Below are 17,049 nucleotides of genomic sequence, written 5' to 3'. Positions count from 1 at the left end.
TGTTGGGAATTCTAAGTGAATTTTAAAGTAGATTTGTCCTCTTTTTTTCTATTGTAAACAGTTTACTTTTGTGACTGTTCCACTTTAAATATATGTCATGTCGGAATCCTACATTGAATATTTAATGATTTGATGACAGCCCTTTTCTCGTATAGTGATTTATGTTTGTTTATGTTCAAGGTTTGTTTTACACTGCGTTTCAGATCATATGTTTATTCCTTATACGGTACAGTTTGTGCCGGGCTCACGGTCGGGTCCTTGCTATGATTTTGGTGTGCCATCGTCTTACACGGACGCTTTATCTTCTACAAATCCACTGCTAGCTGTACACGTGGCTGATATTTGTGGCACGCTTCTAATTCCAAGTATTTAAAGCACCGGTCTAGTCTTTTATAATACATTATTCCATTGTTACCTGTTGTCCATTGCAGACTAATTGTACCAAAATAGCCAGATCAGACACAGTAAAATACATCTGGCTGTTACAGTGAAACATTGTCTTTACGCACTAAGTGACTTGGAATGCAGTGTTTGAAACGGTTTCTGCTGTTTGTTTTACGGAATATGGAATGCGTTTCTCTCCAGTTTTAATTCTCTTTACAAATCTCAAGCAGCTCCTTAGGGGTAAACAAAGCAGCGAGATGTTAAGGTGCGTTTTGTTTTCATTTGCTTTGCAGAGTTTAAATTCCTTTTTTTTTTTTTTTTTTAGATTGGCATTTGTGTCAGTAAAAATAGCACGTTCCAGTGTTGGTTTACCATAAAGAGAAATAATCCCTGCATGTTAAAAATGTAGAGAATAAATAGTGTTGTCATGTGTGTTGATTGGTTGGAATCTGAGGCCATTTAGGATTCAGCATGGGTGGTGGTTCTTCTTTGTGTTGGTGTGTGCCCTTAACATGTCATGTCAATGTGAGTCTTGGATGCAGCAGGTAATCCCACCCCTGGCCCTTGCAGGTAGTGCCACCCCTGGCCCTTGCAGGTAATCTCACCCCTGGCCCTTGCAGGTAGTGCAACCCCTGGCCCTTGCAGGTAGTGCCACCCCTGGCCCTTGCAGGTAGTGCCACCCCTGGCCCTTGCAGGTAGTGCCACCCCTGGCCCTTGCAGGTAGTGCCACCCCTGGCCCTTGCAGGTAGTGCCACCCCTGGCCCTTGCAGGTAGTGCCACCCCTGGCCCTTGCAGGTAGTGCCACCCCTGGCCCTTGCAGGTAGTGCCACCCCTGGCCCTTGCAGGTAATGCCACCCCTGGCCCTTGCAGGTAATGCCACCCCTGGCCCTTGCAGGTAGTGCCACCACTCTTGCCCTTCCGGGTAATTCTACCACCGGCCCTTGCAGGTGGCGTCACCCGTTGGCTTTGCATGTATTACCACCCCAGGGCCGTGAAGGTAGTGCCACCCCTGTCCCTTGCAGGTAGTGATAACTCTTGCCCTTGCAGGCATTACCATACAAGGGCCTTGCAGGTGGCACCATCTTTTGGCCTTGCAGGCATTACCACCCCAAAGCCTTTAAGGTAGTGCCACCCCTGGACCTTTCATTTAATGCCACTACTCTTGCCCTTGCAGGTAATTCCACCACTGGCCCTTGCAGGCATTACCACGCCAAGGCCTTGCAGGCATTACCACGCCAGGGCCTTGCAGGTGGCGCCACCTTTTGGCCTTGCATTACCAACCCTTGGCATTGCAATTTTCCCTCTTGGAAGGATGACAAATTAATTTGCATGCATGTCTGATATATGTAAACATATTTAAGATGTTCTTGTTTTACACCCAGCCCGCAGCTTTGTCGGTCCCATTATTTGAGCACCCTGAGCGTTGTAATCCTATATTAGCGGTAAGCTCACAAAGCACTATAAATAAAAATGTTACTGTCTCAGAGCTTTGGAAACCAATTTTGAGACATTTGGGCTGTCATGACAAGTCAGAAACACAATGTAGCAAAAAATCGGATTAACCAACTTCAAACTGCAAATATCATAAGTCCCAGATAAATGGAGAGTAGATATCACACAGCAGTCCCTCAGCTTCAGGTGGCGACTGCTGTATATGCCTCTGGTACCGCACTTTGCAGGATGAATGGTGTATATCTTGTTTTTTTAACATAGCTATTTAAAAAGCTGCTGTAGTGCTTTTTTTATTATTATTATCTCATTAACATTATTTTTATGACTAATTGACATTGTATACATGGACACCCCACCCCCACCCCTTCCCAGCAAAAGTTTGTATAATATGTATTTAAACATTCAGCAACACTATCACTCATTAAAACCATAATTCTGTGCAATTTAATAGGAGCCACTGTGGGCTCCGTCACTATAAATAGTCTAGTACCACACATTTTCTCACATTCTCACATTCCCTCATAAAAACGTGTGTAAGGGACTGTCAGAGATGGAATTTGTGTAATTACATGTTATACAAGATCTAGTAGTGGTGTGGAGAGGGGGGTTGTGGGGGAGGTTTGTTTATTATACAATATTATTTGTATAACGGAGTATTAAACACATTACTTATGATGAAAGTAGTACAATTATGACACAGCCCTGGCACATACATATAACATTATTACAGTTCAATGAAGTGACCGGTGCAACAGAGTAGCAATATAATGGATATGGTAATGTAAGTGTTTTATTGCGATCTGTATATAAAGTCACTGTGTGTGTGTGTGTGATTATTAGATCACTTTATTCTGCTGGAATTTCTTCATTTCATTTTGAATAATAACTCGCCCTCTGTTTTAAACGAAGATGTGCCTTTCTTTATATAAACGTTTTGTACAATCGGAGTACGGTATGTTTGAGTACAGTCCTAGAGTGTGGTATGTGTTTGTACAATCAGAATATGGTATGTTTGAGTACAGTCGGAGTGTGGTATGTTTGAGTACAGTCGGAGTGTGGTATGTTTGAGTACAGTCGGAGTATGGTATGTTTGAGTACAGTCGGAGTACGGTATGTTTTTGTACAGTCGGAGTACGTTATGTTTGAGTACAGTCAGAGTATGTTATGTTTGAGTACAGTCAGAGTATGGTATGTTTGAATACAGTCGGAGTACGGTATGTTTTTGTACAGTCGGAGTACGTTATGTTTGAGTACAGTCAGAGTACGTTATGTTTGAGTACAGTCAGAGTATGGTATGTTTGAGTACAGTCAGACTATGGTATGTTTGAGTACAGTCAGAGTATGGTATGTTTGAGTACAGTCAGAGTACGGTATGTTTGAGTACAGTCAGAGTTTGGTTCTCTGTTTTTTTCTTATCCAGCGCATCGAAGAAGTAATTGGTTAACCCAGCCCTTTGGATGATTTAGATTCAGCAGTTTTGCTTTCCTTTCATTGTGCATGTCCTGGCTGATATGTCTTCATATAATTATATAAATTCCAAGGAAAGGATACAGTATGTATATTTATTTGTATATTGTGTTTGAGGTTGAGGTTCCTACTTGCAAGACTTAGACCTTTGGCTACGTAGCAAGCTCAAACACAACTAATCAAGATGAATGCTCCAAGGGGGTAATTCAATACACTTACAAGCCGTTCATACAGGCAACCCCTTTAAACATGAATTTAAAATTTCTACCAATCACTGCGTGAGCCGCTGGCTCTATAATAGAATGACTCATGGACGCCCATGTTCTTATATATTGACACGCACATCAGTCATATTAAATACGTCTCTGATAAGTCACTTTGCACAGATCAGTTTGACTAATTGGCGTGGGTATCGGATTTGAATGTGCACACAGCACAAAGCACATTGTGGGAGAGAAGACAACCTGCTGACATTTACTTAGAATCTTCCTTTTCAATCATATGCTGGTTATGCCTTTAGGAGCCTAGCATACCAGTCAAGTTACATTGGGTCCGCGTGTATGGCCGTATCTCCTTTCACTTGTTAACAGAAGAATTACAAATCATTTTCACCTTTACCCAGTCGACACAATTTAAATCAGTGTACGTCCTACCATTCTAAGCACATGATTTATGTGCAACATGTTGTCTCTTCTAAAATAAGTGGCTTGAGGACAAAGATGGTGTATCAATACATAAAGTAAATCTTACGAGCTGGTTTCACCACCAACAGTATATCAATGGGGTTTAAAAGGAGATCTTAATATTGATGGCATATTGGTACTAGTTTGATAGCATATTCATTATTTTAACTATAGGTAGGGGCCTTAATATTGATCGGGCATATCAATTTATTGATCATTGGTATTAGTCTTGTCCCTGGATATGTTTACATATTTGTTTAATATTGAACAAATATGTATTTGTGAGGTCCATGAAATATAGTAAACATAAAAACCAAACTGCTTTATTTACCTTGATTGTGGAGAGTCTGTCTTCACTCACTGTCAATCAATGTTATAAACTCCGCCCTTTGCACCTGTCAGCAGCAGAGAGAGAAACAATGTGTCTATTTCAACCACTTCAATGCATTGTGTGCCCTGGTTGTGCCTTGACTGAACTGGATTGCGATATCAATTGCTCAATAGTGATGTCCCGAACTGTTCGCTGGCGAATAGTTCCTGGCGAACATCGCTTGTTCGCGTTCGCCACGGATTTATGTATGTAATATAATAGCAGTCAGTTTCCTTCACTAGTGTGCGTTTCAGGGTCTGCCCAGTGCCACCACTCACTCATATCTGGTGTCCCAATAGCTTGCATTTAAAAAGAAATAAACTCTTTGGACTGTAATATAAGAGCAGTCAGTTTCCTTCACGACTTAACACACCACTACTACTTAACACACCACAACACACCAGTACTACTTAACACACCACTCCTTTCTGGTGGCACATTAGATTGCACGCGCAGTGCCACAAATTTAAAGTAGGAGGACTGACCAAGCATCTTTTTCCATCTCCCGCTTCCTAAAATCGATGCCTGATAGGGGACGTAACAGGGATTAAACTGATAGGAATAGTACTACTTAACACACCTTATAATAACGCAGAGAGAGGCAATGCAGAGAGAGGAGTCTGAAGAAGAGGAGTCAGAGGAGGAAGGTGGCTTTCAGGAGGTGGAAGACCAAACACAGCAAGCGTCCCAGGGGGCTTGTTGTCACCTTTCGGGGACCCTTGGTGTTGTACGTGACTGGGTAGAGGAAGAGACCTTCAATGACATCAGTGAGGACAAGGAACGGGACATGGCTAGCTTGGTATCCAACCTTGTGCAAATGGGGAGTTTGCGGTTGTGCAAATGGACTGTTTGCGGTTGTTTGCGGTGCGTTAAACGGGGAGTTTGGTCTGTCACTGTGAAGCGGGCGTAACCCTTACACTACCTGATCGATACAACATCATACCTGATGTTTTAAAGCACGATATTCCAAACAATTTAGGAATGTTAAGTGATTTATGCCCTTTATGGATTAAAACCAGACTCTGCATCAACTATGTAATTTTCCATGGGAGTTTTGCCATGGATCCCCCTCCGGCATGCCACAGTCCAGGTGTTAGTCCCCTTGAAACAACTTTTCCATCACTATTGTGGCCAGAAAGAGTCCCTGTGGGTTTTAAAATTCGCCTGCCCATTGAAGTCTATGGCGGTTCGCCCGTCTGCGAACATTTGAGGAAGTTCGCGATCGCCGTTCGCGAACCGAAAATTTTATGTTCGCGACATCACTATTGCTCAATATTTCATATATATTTAAAAGAAAACAGGTGATTTTCATTAAGTTTTACTTGATATGTATTTTAGATTTTGAGGCATTTATTTTTTGTGTGATGTAAAGCAACTCTGGACTGTTTATATTGTATATAAAATGATCTTGTTTGCTTGCAGTAACTATGGATATTTTAAAACAGGTCTTCATACATTGGTGATTCGGTGACTAAAGTACAAAAAGTCTCCCTTAGGGTATTCTAAAGAAACCGGTTTTCCTGTTTAAATAGGACAAAAAAAAACAATGAAAATCAATGTTTAGGAGTAAATCGGATATTTCATGGCAGAATTGGCAGAGTTTCTAGAATTTAGAGCAAGGAAACATTTTAAAGCTGTGAATATCTGTTAAAATGTCTAAAAAAAATTCTGTTTATTGGTAACGGTAGGTCTGGTGAAGCCAAGATTGCACGAACACTTAAAGGATGACTTCATCGCATTATTGGATCCATTCATGTTGTGCTTTATCTGCCTTTTCCTACTGTTTTCTTTAGGTTCTTCCACAATTTTCCAATTAAAACCCTAATAAAATACTTTAAACATCCCTGAAATCCAGCGCCGGGCCGTTTCTCTTCCACGCCTCTCCTGTCATGGTGTTGTCATCTTTCGGTCTTTGACCCAACAAAATACTCCTCATGGAGGAGCATTGATTGGGAATGCATGGTGAGAGACGCAAATTAACCAACTTCTTCACAAAGAAAATAATGCTTCTAAAGCATGGAACAGCAGGCTGCGTAAAAGCGTGATCTGCGCGCTCATGAGCAGCGAGATGATAGATATAATATATATCTGTCTGTCTGTCTATGTTTTACTATAGGGCAACCTGAGAGATCTTACCCGATCTCTCAGATTACAGGCTCAGAGCAAATTGCAGCCTGTTCAGTACCAAGGGACAGAAGGAGGAGGGTGAGCGAGATGGAGAAAGGGATAGTGGGAGGGACGGTGGAAGGTTGACAAAATATAACGTGTGGAACGAGGGCAGGAGGGATGGAGCATTTCGGAGGGCTAAAGAGTGTGTGTGCGGGCCGTGAGCCACGCGCGCACAGAGTTACAGTCTTCACATTGCAGACACACTCTCATCGTGTCTGTGGCCAGCGTGCTGTGCGCGCTGACGACTGATGTTGTTTATGCATAGAACGCACATTAAAGGAGCACTATAGTGCCAGGAAAACAAACCCGTTTTCCTGGCACTGTAGGGTTATTAGGTCCTCCCCTCCCTTGTGGCCCCCCTCCCGCTGGGCTGAAGGGGTTAAAACCCCTTTAGCCACTTACCTTAATCCACCGCCAGGCTCCCTCGGCGCTGGTGACCTCTCCTCCTGCCTACGTCAGCTCCCGGGAGGAGCCAAAAGCGCATGCGCATTCAAACTGCCCATATGAAAGCATTGCTCAATGCTTTCCTATGGGGATCTGAACTCACGCTGTGTGAGTTCAGTACAATTTTCTCACTGAGAATCGCGGAAGCGCCTCTAGCTGCTGTCGGGTAGACAGCCACTAGAGGCTGGATTAACCCTCAGTTTAAACATAGCATTTTCTCTGAAACGTTCTCTGAAACTGCTATGTTTTCAGCGGTTTCAGGGTTAAAACTAGAGGGACCTGGCACCCAGACCACTTCATTGAGCTGAAGTGGTCTGGGTGCCTATAGTGATCCTTAACCCCTTAAGGACACATGACATGTGTGACATGTCATGATTCCCTTTTATTCCAGAAGTTTGGTCCTTAAGGGGTTAAAGCAGCCCGGAACAGCCTAACCTATGGCTAAAGGACAATAATAGAAAATACTTAATGGAATCTCTTTATCTGTATGCAGATGGGATATTATCCATCACTAAGTTTAGAATATTTTTTTTTACCATTAAAATATTTTGTGATCTGGAATAGATGTCAGTAGAAATAGCTGCGGTATCTCTATTCTGTCTTTTTTTGCTAAAGAAGAAATGTAAAATGCAGTTTGATGGCATTCCGAGTTCAGCTCAGTTTATTTAGCTACTCAGGCATGAACTGTTTGTGTTTAAATGTTAAAAACAGCTCATGGATGCAAATACGTTACAAATATACTGCCACATTCTACCTTCTTTTGTAATGATAAGGTACAATGTCCTAGTCTTCACTGTAGGATCTGTACCATAAAAAAAAACAACAACAAAAAAACTATAACCAGTATTAGTTATATCATTATTGGCTTCATTAAAGCAGACGTGAACTGGAACCTTCTAATGATGAAAAATTATATATTGGAAGCTGATTATTAATTGAGAGTGGAGTTTGTTTTTTTGTTATATTTCAACACAAATTTAACCCCTTAAGGACCAAACTTCTGGAATAAAATGGAATAATGACGTGTCACACACGTCATGTGTCCTTAAGGGGTTAAAGGATCACTATAGGGTCAGGAACACAAACACTACTTCTGTATTCCTGATGCTAGTGTTAAAAGAAACTTCCTAGCCCCTGGTCATTCCTTTCCCCCCTAAATATAGTAAAATCTTACCTTTATTCCAGTCTGCTGCTGCTGGCTTTGCCCCTGATCTGCCTCCTTGGCTGACACAATCAGAAGTGGAGATCTGAGCAAATCACAATGCTTTCCCATAGGAAAGCATTGGATTGGCGGAGATTGTCAATTGTAATGATCTCATCCAAGGAAGCAGGCCTAGGCGGGGTCAAATGCTGCCCTGGCCAATCAGCATCTACTCATAGAGATGTATTGAATAAATGGATTCTCTGTTGGCTTATTATCAATCCTGTAATTTGTGGATTAATACATTTGTATCACCTAACAATCTGCTTCTTTCAAAGGAGCGCTATTTGCACCTAGACTACTTCCACTCAATGAAGTGGTCTGGGTGCCAGGTCCCCCTAGCTTTAACCTTGCAGCTAAAAACATAGCAGTTTCAGTGGTACTGCAGGATTAATCCAGCCTCTAGTGGCTGTCTCCCTGAAAACCACTAGAGGCGCTTCCGCGATTTACACTAAGTAAACTGCACTTATCTGACGCTGAACGTCTTCACGGAGTCCAGCGTCCAATAAGATCCCCATAGGAAAGCATTGAATATTGCTTTCCTATGTGAGGGATTGAATGCGCGCGTGCCTCTGGCTGCGCATGCGCATTCAGCTCCACTCGGTAGCTGACCTTGATGGAGGAGGAGAGGTCACCAGTGCCGAGGGAGCCCAGAGCTGGATTAAGCGAAGTGGCTGAAGGGGTTTTAACTGCTTCAGTGCCAAGGGAGGTGTAACTGATATCTAGTGTAAGTGATATCTATAAGAAAAATACAATTAAATTCTAGTTTTCACTAATTTTACAAAAATTAAAAACGGATTAATAATGCATCCAATCTGTACCTTAACAGGGAGATATAGTAAGTTGTCTACTGTCATACAATCACATAAACACCATACAATTAATTAAAAAAAATAGAGCTTTACCTTAATCGGTTTTATTTTTATTTCTTTATTTTATTTGTGAACATTTTTAGTAATTCTCACACATTTTATGGGCGTAATCCATTTTGAGACCGAACAATCCAAAGATTGTATTAAATTAGGAATCTGGTGGAATGCATGCAGCATTAATTAAATGCTTCTCACATTGGAGCAAAATCTAAATTTTAAATTAAAGCTGGAGACACAGATGCGAGAGCTTATGAAGGAACAGACTGACATGAAGGAAAAATATGTCCAAGTTTGGACAGGCTCTAAACAGACCTCGGGAGTAGGAGGGAGAAGAGATTCCAAAGGACACAAGATAACACCAAGTACACAGTGTATTATAGGCAATCTAATACGAGATTATAAATTGTTCATCGATGTTAGATAAATCTTTTAACACTAAACAGAGCATCCGCCCCCAGACTTTTCATTGGGAAATGTTACAAATATTAAGAGACACATGAAACCTTGAATCAACCATAACAACATCAAACCTGGTCATATCTCTACTGGAGGGACTTCCAACATATTGTGTTCCTGTCCAATAAAATGGCGGAGCAATAAATTGGACCTCTCAAACAACATCTTGATCCTAACCAACGGTCCTAACCGTAACGTATATCTGTATTGGGATTCATTTACGCCGCAGACATAAAATTGAAGCCATAGTCTCATTATAGTATAATCCTGATATCAGCTTTTCCACCTCGTACATTTGACCGTTTATCCTCCAGCAATATAGAGTGTTCTTTGAAAAAAAAAATGGAACTTTCAGAACAGGAAGCATCTGACCCATATGTTTGTGTAACCTCCGACCTTCTCTGCATTACGCCATCATTGTTACACCTATGAGTCTATCTGTTTTCTTTCATGTTGTCTGAAGAAATATTTGCTGTAAAAATCGTTCACTGTGCTACATCCTGCTGTATGGAAAACAAGTCATCTGACTGAATACTCCCACAGATAAATGTCTGTCCTTTATCTCTCTGTGCATTCCAGATGGGCATAATTCTGCATTTTTTGTAAATTGTATTTGATCAGCGTGGATACACCACCTTATATCTAGTGATACATAGTGGGGGGAGGAGGGAGAAACTCGACAGATCCTCATAATTCATAGCTTCATTATTCAGACTGTAAATTGTCAGGAATTCAAAGTGAATTTCATAATTTAGGCCACAAATATTCTTCTGGCAACCCAGCGCCCGTCGTACGCATAGTTAACCCCAATGTTTATACCAACTCTCAACCCTGGTGAGCAAAAGGGACACACACCTCAGCCACCCAGTCTCACTCCTTCTTGTGTCTACTTGTGCCCGGGGGAAAATATTTTTAATTTTGATTTGTTAATTTTCTAATTTCATTTCGTCCAAACTTTGGAAAATATTGATTCGGATGAAACAAACTTTGACGAAAGGTTTTGTTAATCGTGAAAATTCCGATTCCCATTATTCTCTACAGGGAATGAATGAAGGTGGCCGTCACAAAGTACCAATATAGGGAGTTATGTGCTAAACTGCTAAAGAGAAAAATAAAAAAAGCCCTTTTTTAATGTTAATCTTTCCGTTGTTTAGTAGATAACTCACTGATTTGCTATCCTGATCATAATGAATGGATCCGAAACAGAGAGATTCAATCCATTTGTTTTGTTTTGGGTTGCACCGATTCAGAAATTTCAATGCTTCCAAATTGTCGAATTAGCTGAAATTCAGATGAAATTTAATTTTTTTCCCGAAACCAATTGCACAAGTCTACCAGTTACTCCTGTTTCATTGCTTCTACACAGAGTTTAAAACCAGTTACCCACTCCGCCTCCGGCCAAGTCTTGCATTCTGCAGCACATTGCAAATGTATATCTGTAATAGAGTGAGTGTGTGCGTGTGCGCGTGTGCGTGTGTGTGCGTGTGAATATGTTTGTCAGTATGAATCAGCAGATGTTTGTGAATGTAAAATGTACAGAATTAGCATTTTGTTTTTTGTGAATTGTCTTTGTGAGTTTGTCTGTGAATGCATATACACATTGTGTGTTTCAGGGTATTGGGAGGAGTTGCATAGACATGGCTGTGTCTAGCACTACAAAATGTCTAAACACACCTCTGTACTCCTCGCAAGTCCAGCAGCCTCCATCTGTCCCATCCACAGATCACATGCATCATGTGAGTTACACCTTGGGAGTTAGGTCCACAGAAAAAAGGCCATTAATTTGTACTTTACCTGAGACCACAAATCACAGTCCCTCCCTCATTCTGACAGCATACAGAAAGGAAAATCAAAATGAATTACCGATGCGCTGTCTCCAAACACATCAGCACTGATATTATTGTATCATTTTACTTTTCTCCCCCAAATAAAATGTTCTTTCTGGTCGCTTGTAATGGCTGCAGTTAGGTATTCAGTCCTTTGAATTTAAGAAACGTGTAATTTGCGAGGCTTAGTTTGCTATGTTGTCGTTTTAGTGCTTGTTACCCAGGGATATGTCACCGGCTTGTAAAAGAATGCCAGATCAACTTGTGTAAAGGGACTTTGGCAATTAGCTAAGTGCTTTTCCCTGTACGACTTGAAATACAGGTAGTGGGGCCGCACTGAAACTGCCCGGCGTGACTGTCTCCGAGTCCCAGGAAAGACTCGTTATAAATGTCAGCATTGTTCGTGGCCCATTCACCACCTGTACAGTTTACGCTTTGCAATGCTGCTGGTATTATTAACAAGTTAATGTTAAAACACTTACTGCACACCGTACTGCGCTAGAAAACTATTGCACTAGTGACGGACAGACAGGATGATTCGGATGCATTTCCTGCTCCAAGTTAGCCTGTTTAAGTAATAATTTAACAAGTTCCAGGAGCCAGGCAGTGAACACCTGCAGACAGCTGCTTCCTTAGCATTTATGTCATTGAATTCTTTGTACTTACCGCTCTAATGCCACTTGCAAAATAGACAACAAAAAATCAACAATTAAAAATATTTTTTTTTATTATTTTTACATTTTTTGCTTTGTTTTCTTGGTTTGCAGTTTGTGTTCACTGACCTTAAAATAGATTTGCTTTTATTAGGGTGGTTTGTCTCTGTCTGTGTGTCTTTGTCAATAGATTTTTGGATCTTGAAACCTTGTTCTGCAACATGTCTACATGTGCCAAACGTAAACCCTTGTACAAAGCAAGTGAAACTCCGGATTTTTTTTCTTACTAAGAATTATAGGAAGAGTGTTTATTTCTGAATTTGTAGCATTTTTTTTGAGTAAGCGCCTGTTTCATTGTAGATGTAAAATAGAGAGGCGTTATTGTGTGTTCGTGTGCTAAAAGGTCCTTTCGGAGAGATGCAATATGCATTGTACTAGCTATTCATTTAAGTAAACAAACCTACTGTAAAATACAATACAATGTGTTATGTGTAATTTAACTGCGCCTAATGAAATCGGGATGTCAGGGGAAGCCGTCATCTATATCATCATCATCATAACAAAAGCTGTTATTACAGGAAAGGGAAGCAGCTTGCAATAAGTCGAAGTGGAAATAAAAGCAAAAGTTGTTTTAGGAAATAATCCCTTTATTTATCTGGACATCAAACGAGAAGTCGTGATCTCACTGACGCACACTTGGAATATTGACTGTAGAAAATGTTGAAAATTAAAAAAAAAAAAAATCTTTAAACTGAATGCAAATATTATGTTTAATCAGGCTGGCTGTGTATTTATTTTAATTTAATTGGGGTAAAAACATTCCTGTTAAACTCATGAATTCATTTTCTATAGTTGACAACAATTGAGTTCATGGAGAATTAACTAAGGATTGCAAAGTTTGGGCCCAAATATCTGAAATTAAAACCATTTGAACTCTGCTAGTTTTCGCAGCCCTCTGGTTTGGGCTCACATTTGCTGTTCTCTTGGTAATCGTCCAGAGTTCATCTTATTACATAAAAGACATAGAGTATTGCAAGCGTTAAACACAGACGATCACACACTGAGAAACTCATGTCTTGTCTGTCGGCACATTGAAACAATCAGACTATCTCCACAGCTTGCTGATCATATATACTCTGTATCTGTTACATGAACTACTAATTTATCATGTTTCTTTAAAACGATTTGAAACCAGTGACCGTAGCATTGTGCACTCTGGGATTCTTTTATCTTTAACTAGAATATATTGTTATTTAATAAAGCACTGACAATATAGATGTGATATGCCATGCGAACCATGGAACATTTACAAACATGTTCTCTTCCAAATCTATGTGTAGATAGTTTTTACAGCTTCGACCATTGACCTGGTAAATTGAGTAACTTGCAAAATGTATAATAGGATAATGTGTGTGCATATTATTAACTATGGATGCGTTATGTAATAAACGGACTTTCAGTCTTAGGCCTTTGAAATCTACAAAACAAAATAAATAAATCTCATGCTATGTAACATACCATATAAATTATAGAGTAATTTAAGATATAAAACCATTAGTGAACCTTTACACATACAGGGTTATTCTCGAGGGTGTGTCGAGGGTGAATTGTTGGAAAGATTTTAGGTTTAAATAGTTGAAAATTTAGCAGATTTGGAGATTTTTTTTTTACAATTAGTTATTTTTTTCCCAATTTGGCTGTTTTTCATTAAAATAAAAATACTTTAAGTTCATATTTAATGGGATGCTGTAAGCACCATAACCACTACAGTGCTGTACTGGATATGGGCTCTCCTGGCACCATAACCACTACAGTGTCTGCAGACGTTCTAGTGTTCTAGATTACCCCTTTATGGTAACTGGTGTTTCATTTAAATTATGTTTATAGTTTATTTAAATGTGCTAATTCTAATAGTTCGGCATACATTCCAGCAGTAAAAACCATTGTTGTTCTGTATAATATAATTTTTTATTGTAATATGGCGCAACGTTTTGCATGAATTTGGTGAATTGCATCATGGGTAGCATTTGTTTCAGAACACAATTTTCAGACTGAATGTTTTTCCTTTTGCAGCCTAACATTGGTAGACTGGGAATTCCTCACGGCCCGTCCGGGGAGAAGGTGGCTGTGGTGACCGTGGATGACTGTGACACCGCAGTGGCGATACGATATGGAAACCTGATTAAGAACTACACGTGTGCTGCTCAGGGGACCCAAACTGGCTCTAAGAAGTAAGATTTTATTATGTGATTACATCAGACATATTGTGTTCACATTAGGGCAGGTTTGGAATAGGAAAACAATTGCAAATTACTTCTGGAATCTGGAATTTAATGGAGTCTTAACTTTAAACGAAAACTCCAAGCACCCTAACAGCTCACTGCAGTGGTTATGGTGCCAGCAGTGCCCTTGCGCCTCCTTATTGTAAATAGTCAAACCGTTTTTGAACAATTTGATTTGTTACCCCGGAGTCCAATATGTTCCTCTGCCCGTTTCCACTACGAACACCGGAGAACTGGAAGATCCTAAGCAGGAGAGTCCATTTGCTTTCCTGAGCGAAGTGCTGTAGGCGTAGGTTTTTGGCTGAGAGAGATAGTTGTAGTGGTTATGGTACTTGCAGTGTTACTTTAGTAGCAAAGTGATCTTCACAGTATTTTCACTGAAGTGATAACTGCACCTTTCAATGGTTGCTTTACCTTCCCTAAAAATGTCTAAAAACGGCTTGGTTTGGATGAAATAGGGATTATAATATAGGTTATATTTGCTTACGTTTCAAGTATGAAAATGCCCTAGAAATCTTGTCTTTCTATACAGTATGCTTTTATTTAATAATTGCATCCATTGTGGGTGCCATTTTACTGATAATATAAATTCAATCCAATTTGTAATCCATAAAACAATATAATTATAATATAATCTGTAATAATACAATATCATGCCATTTGTAAATAAGGTGTAGTGGTTATGGTGCTCACTGTGCATTTAAAACAATGGGTGCATGCTCAGCGACTTTGTTAATTTGGAAATTAGGTGTTTTAGAAAATGTCTTGTGTGATCCAGTTTTTGACATTATCTGCATGAGAAACATTCAGTTTATGGTTTTACTAGCTCTGTAGAACATTATTGACAACTGACAGATTGCAAGTTTTAGGCCAACGCGTCTGTTCTGGATACATTTTTGTTTGAACTGTTTTAGCGTTAATTGATAAATGTCCTTCTCAATTCTTCCTGATCATTACTTGTGAATCATTCAGAGAAGGATTAAGATCGCACAGGGCCCTAGGCAGGTTTCCAGGTTGGGCCCCCTTCGTACTTCAAATCGGTAAATGAGGCCATGCAAACGAATGGTTCCAGGGTACCTGTCCAGGCCCTGAGTCCTAGGCGGCTGCTTAGAATTTCCTATTGGTTAATCCTGCTATGTGTGAGTGTGCGATTGAAACCCTTTTGGTTCCATTTTGATGGTTTTGTTTTCTGTCTCTAGATCTCTTGATTTGACCGGACCCCTTTTGCTGGGAGGCGTTCCCAACTTACCGGAGGACTTTCCTGTGCAGAACCGACAGTTCATTGGCTGCATGAGAAATTTAACCATTGATGGGAAACCCATAGACATGGCTAGTTTTATAGCCAATAATGGCACGTTAGCAGGTAATTTATACTCCTCTTACTGCATACTGAAAATAGATATCCATGAAATATCATCTGATTATAACATTTCTTGCAATTTGTATTCATAATTCGCCACAAATGTAATGCCATTGTTGTTGATGAGATGCACCTGATACTTAATTTGTTCTTAAAATTCCAAAATACTCGTCATATGTAAATATGTGAAAACCCTGAAAAAAGCTGAACTTGTAAAGCAGGGTCCTAACTATACCTTGTTATATTATGGAATCCTTTTACATGTCCAGAACTTTGTGTAAATGTATCGGTTCTTGTGCCCTATGACCTTGACAATATGTTGATATAACAATCATCTTTCCTATAAAATTAAAATCGACTTAGATGTCTCTTCTTACTGGTCTTTTTAACACTCTTATCTCTATCTGGATAACTTATGATCTCTATGTCTCAGTAACAGGCACAGAAATATATTTAATATTGTACTGTATTCATTTTTTAAAAATTAAATATATGTAAAACACAGATTTTTAAAATGTTTTGCTTCTTTGCAAACCAAGCACGTGTTTAACAGTCCGGTGGGTTTCTCTTGTATTTGAAAGGTTGCACAGCCAAGAAAGACTTTTGTGATGGCATATTCTGCCAGAACGGGGGAACGTGCGTCAACAGGTGGAACACTTATTACTGCGAGTGTACTCTGCACTTTGGTGGAAAAAACTGTGAGCAAGGTAGGTGACCCTTTGTCGTATAGGTTGTGTAATACCCGCATGTACACATTTCTTCAGAGAAATGACTTGCAATAGGAAATGTTAGGCCAAACCAAGCAAGCTGAAATGCTTTTCCAATTTGACTACTTTAGCCTGAAATTTGAGTGTTACCAACTAATGTTGCCTGGCTGATGAGTGGGGACATAATCTATGATCTGTGTGCATTGTGTACATACATGATGTTAAGGATTTCCTGAGGCACACAGCACATATTTCTACTTATTAATTTATACACCCACTTATATGCCACAATGCTAATGCTAAAATTTGAAGCAGCGATATTTTTTCTCTAAATAAATTCCAATGAATAAATGATGTCCCCTGTAATCCATTTAAATGATTTGTTACTTGTAATTGTGTAGCGATTTGCAGGATTCCGGTGTCATGCCAGGCTCTGTGTGATGCACACCGGGTGATCCTGCCATAGTGAGGTTCATTTCTGTAAGTGTTTGGTTGTAATAAAGGTATGAGTGTGCATTCCCAGTAATTCCTTTTATTTTTTCCATCCAGCAATGCCTTTCCCTCAACATTTCAAAGGAGATGGGATTGTCATTTGGACAGAGATGGATATCACGGTGTCTGTGCCGTGGTTCATAGGACTGATGTTCAGGACCCGACAATCGAGTGCCATGTTACTGCAGGCTAATGCAGGGACGTCATCACGGATTAATATTCAGGTTAGTA

General features: G+C 40.0%; 1 protein-coding gene across 4 annotated transcripts in view; it reads left to right on the top strand.

Annotated features, from left to right (window-relative positions):
- Nucleotides 1-17,049, top strand: part of CELSR1 (cadherin EGF LAG seven-pass G-type receptor 1) — a 160,101-nt gene that overhangs the window by 101,992 nt on the left and 41,060 nt on the right. For all 4 annotated transcript variants that reach the window (XM_063446783.1, XM_063446780.1, XM_063446784.1 and 1 more), the window contains exons 6-9: nucleotides 14,051-14,208; nucleotides 15,459-15,622; nucleotides 16,201-16,326; nucleotides 16,876-17,042. In XM_063446783.1, coding sequence (XP_063302853.1) covers nucleotides 14,051-14,208; nucleotides 15,459-15,622; nucleotides 16,201-16,326; nucleotides 16,876-17,042 — 615 coding nt within the window. The remainder of the gene's footprint in view (nucleotides 1-14,050; nucleotides 14,209-15,458; nucleotides 15,623-16,200; nucleotides 16,327-16,875; nucleotides 17,043-17,049) is intronic.

The sequence above is a fragment of the Pelobates fuscus genome, chromosome 3 (assembly GCF_036172605.1).
Source record: "Pelobates fuscus isolate aPelFus1 chromosome 3, aPelFus1.pri, whole genome shotgun sequence".
Classification (NCBI taxonomy): Eukaryota; Metazoa; Chordata; class Amphibia; order Anura; family Pelobatidae; genus Pelobates; species Pelobates fuscus.
The sequence above is the reverse complement of the archived record's forward strand: the minus strand, read 5'-3'. Positions and strand labels throughout refer to the sequence as shown.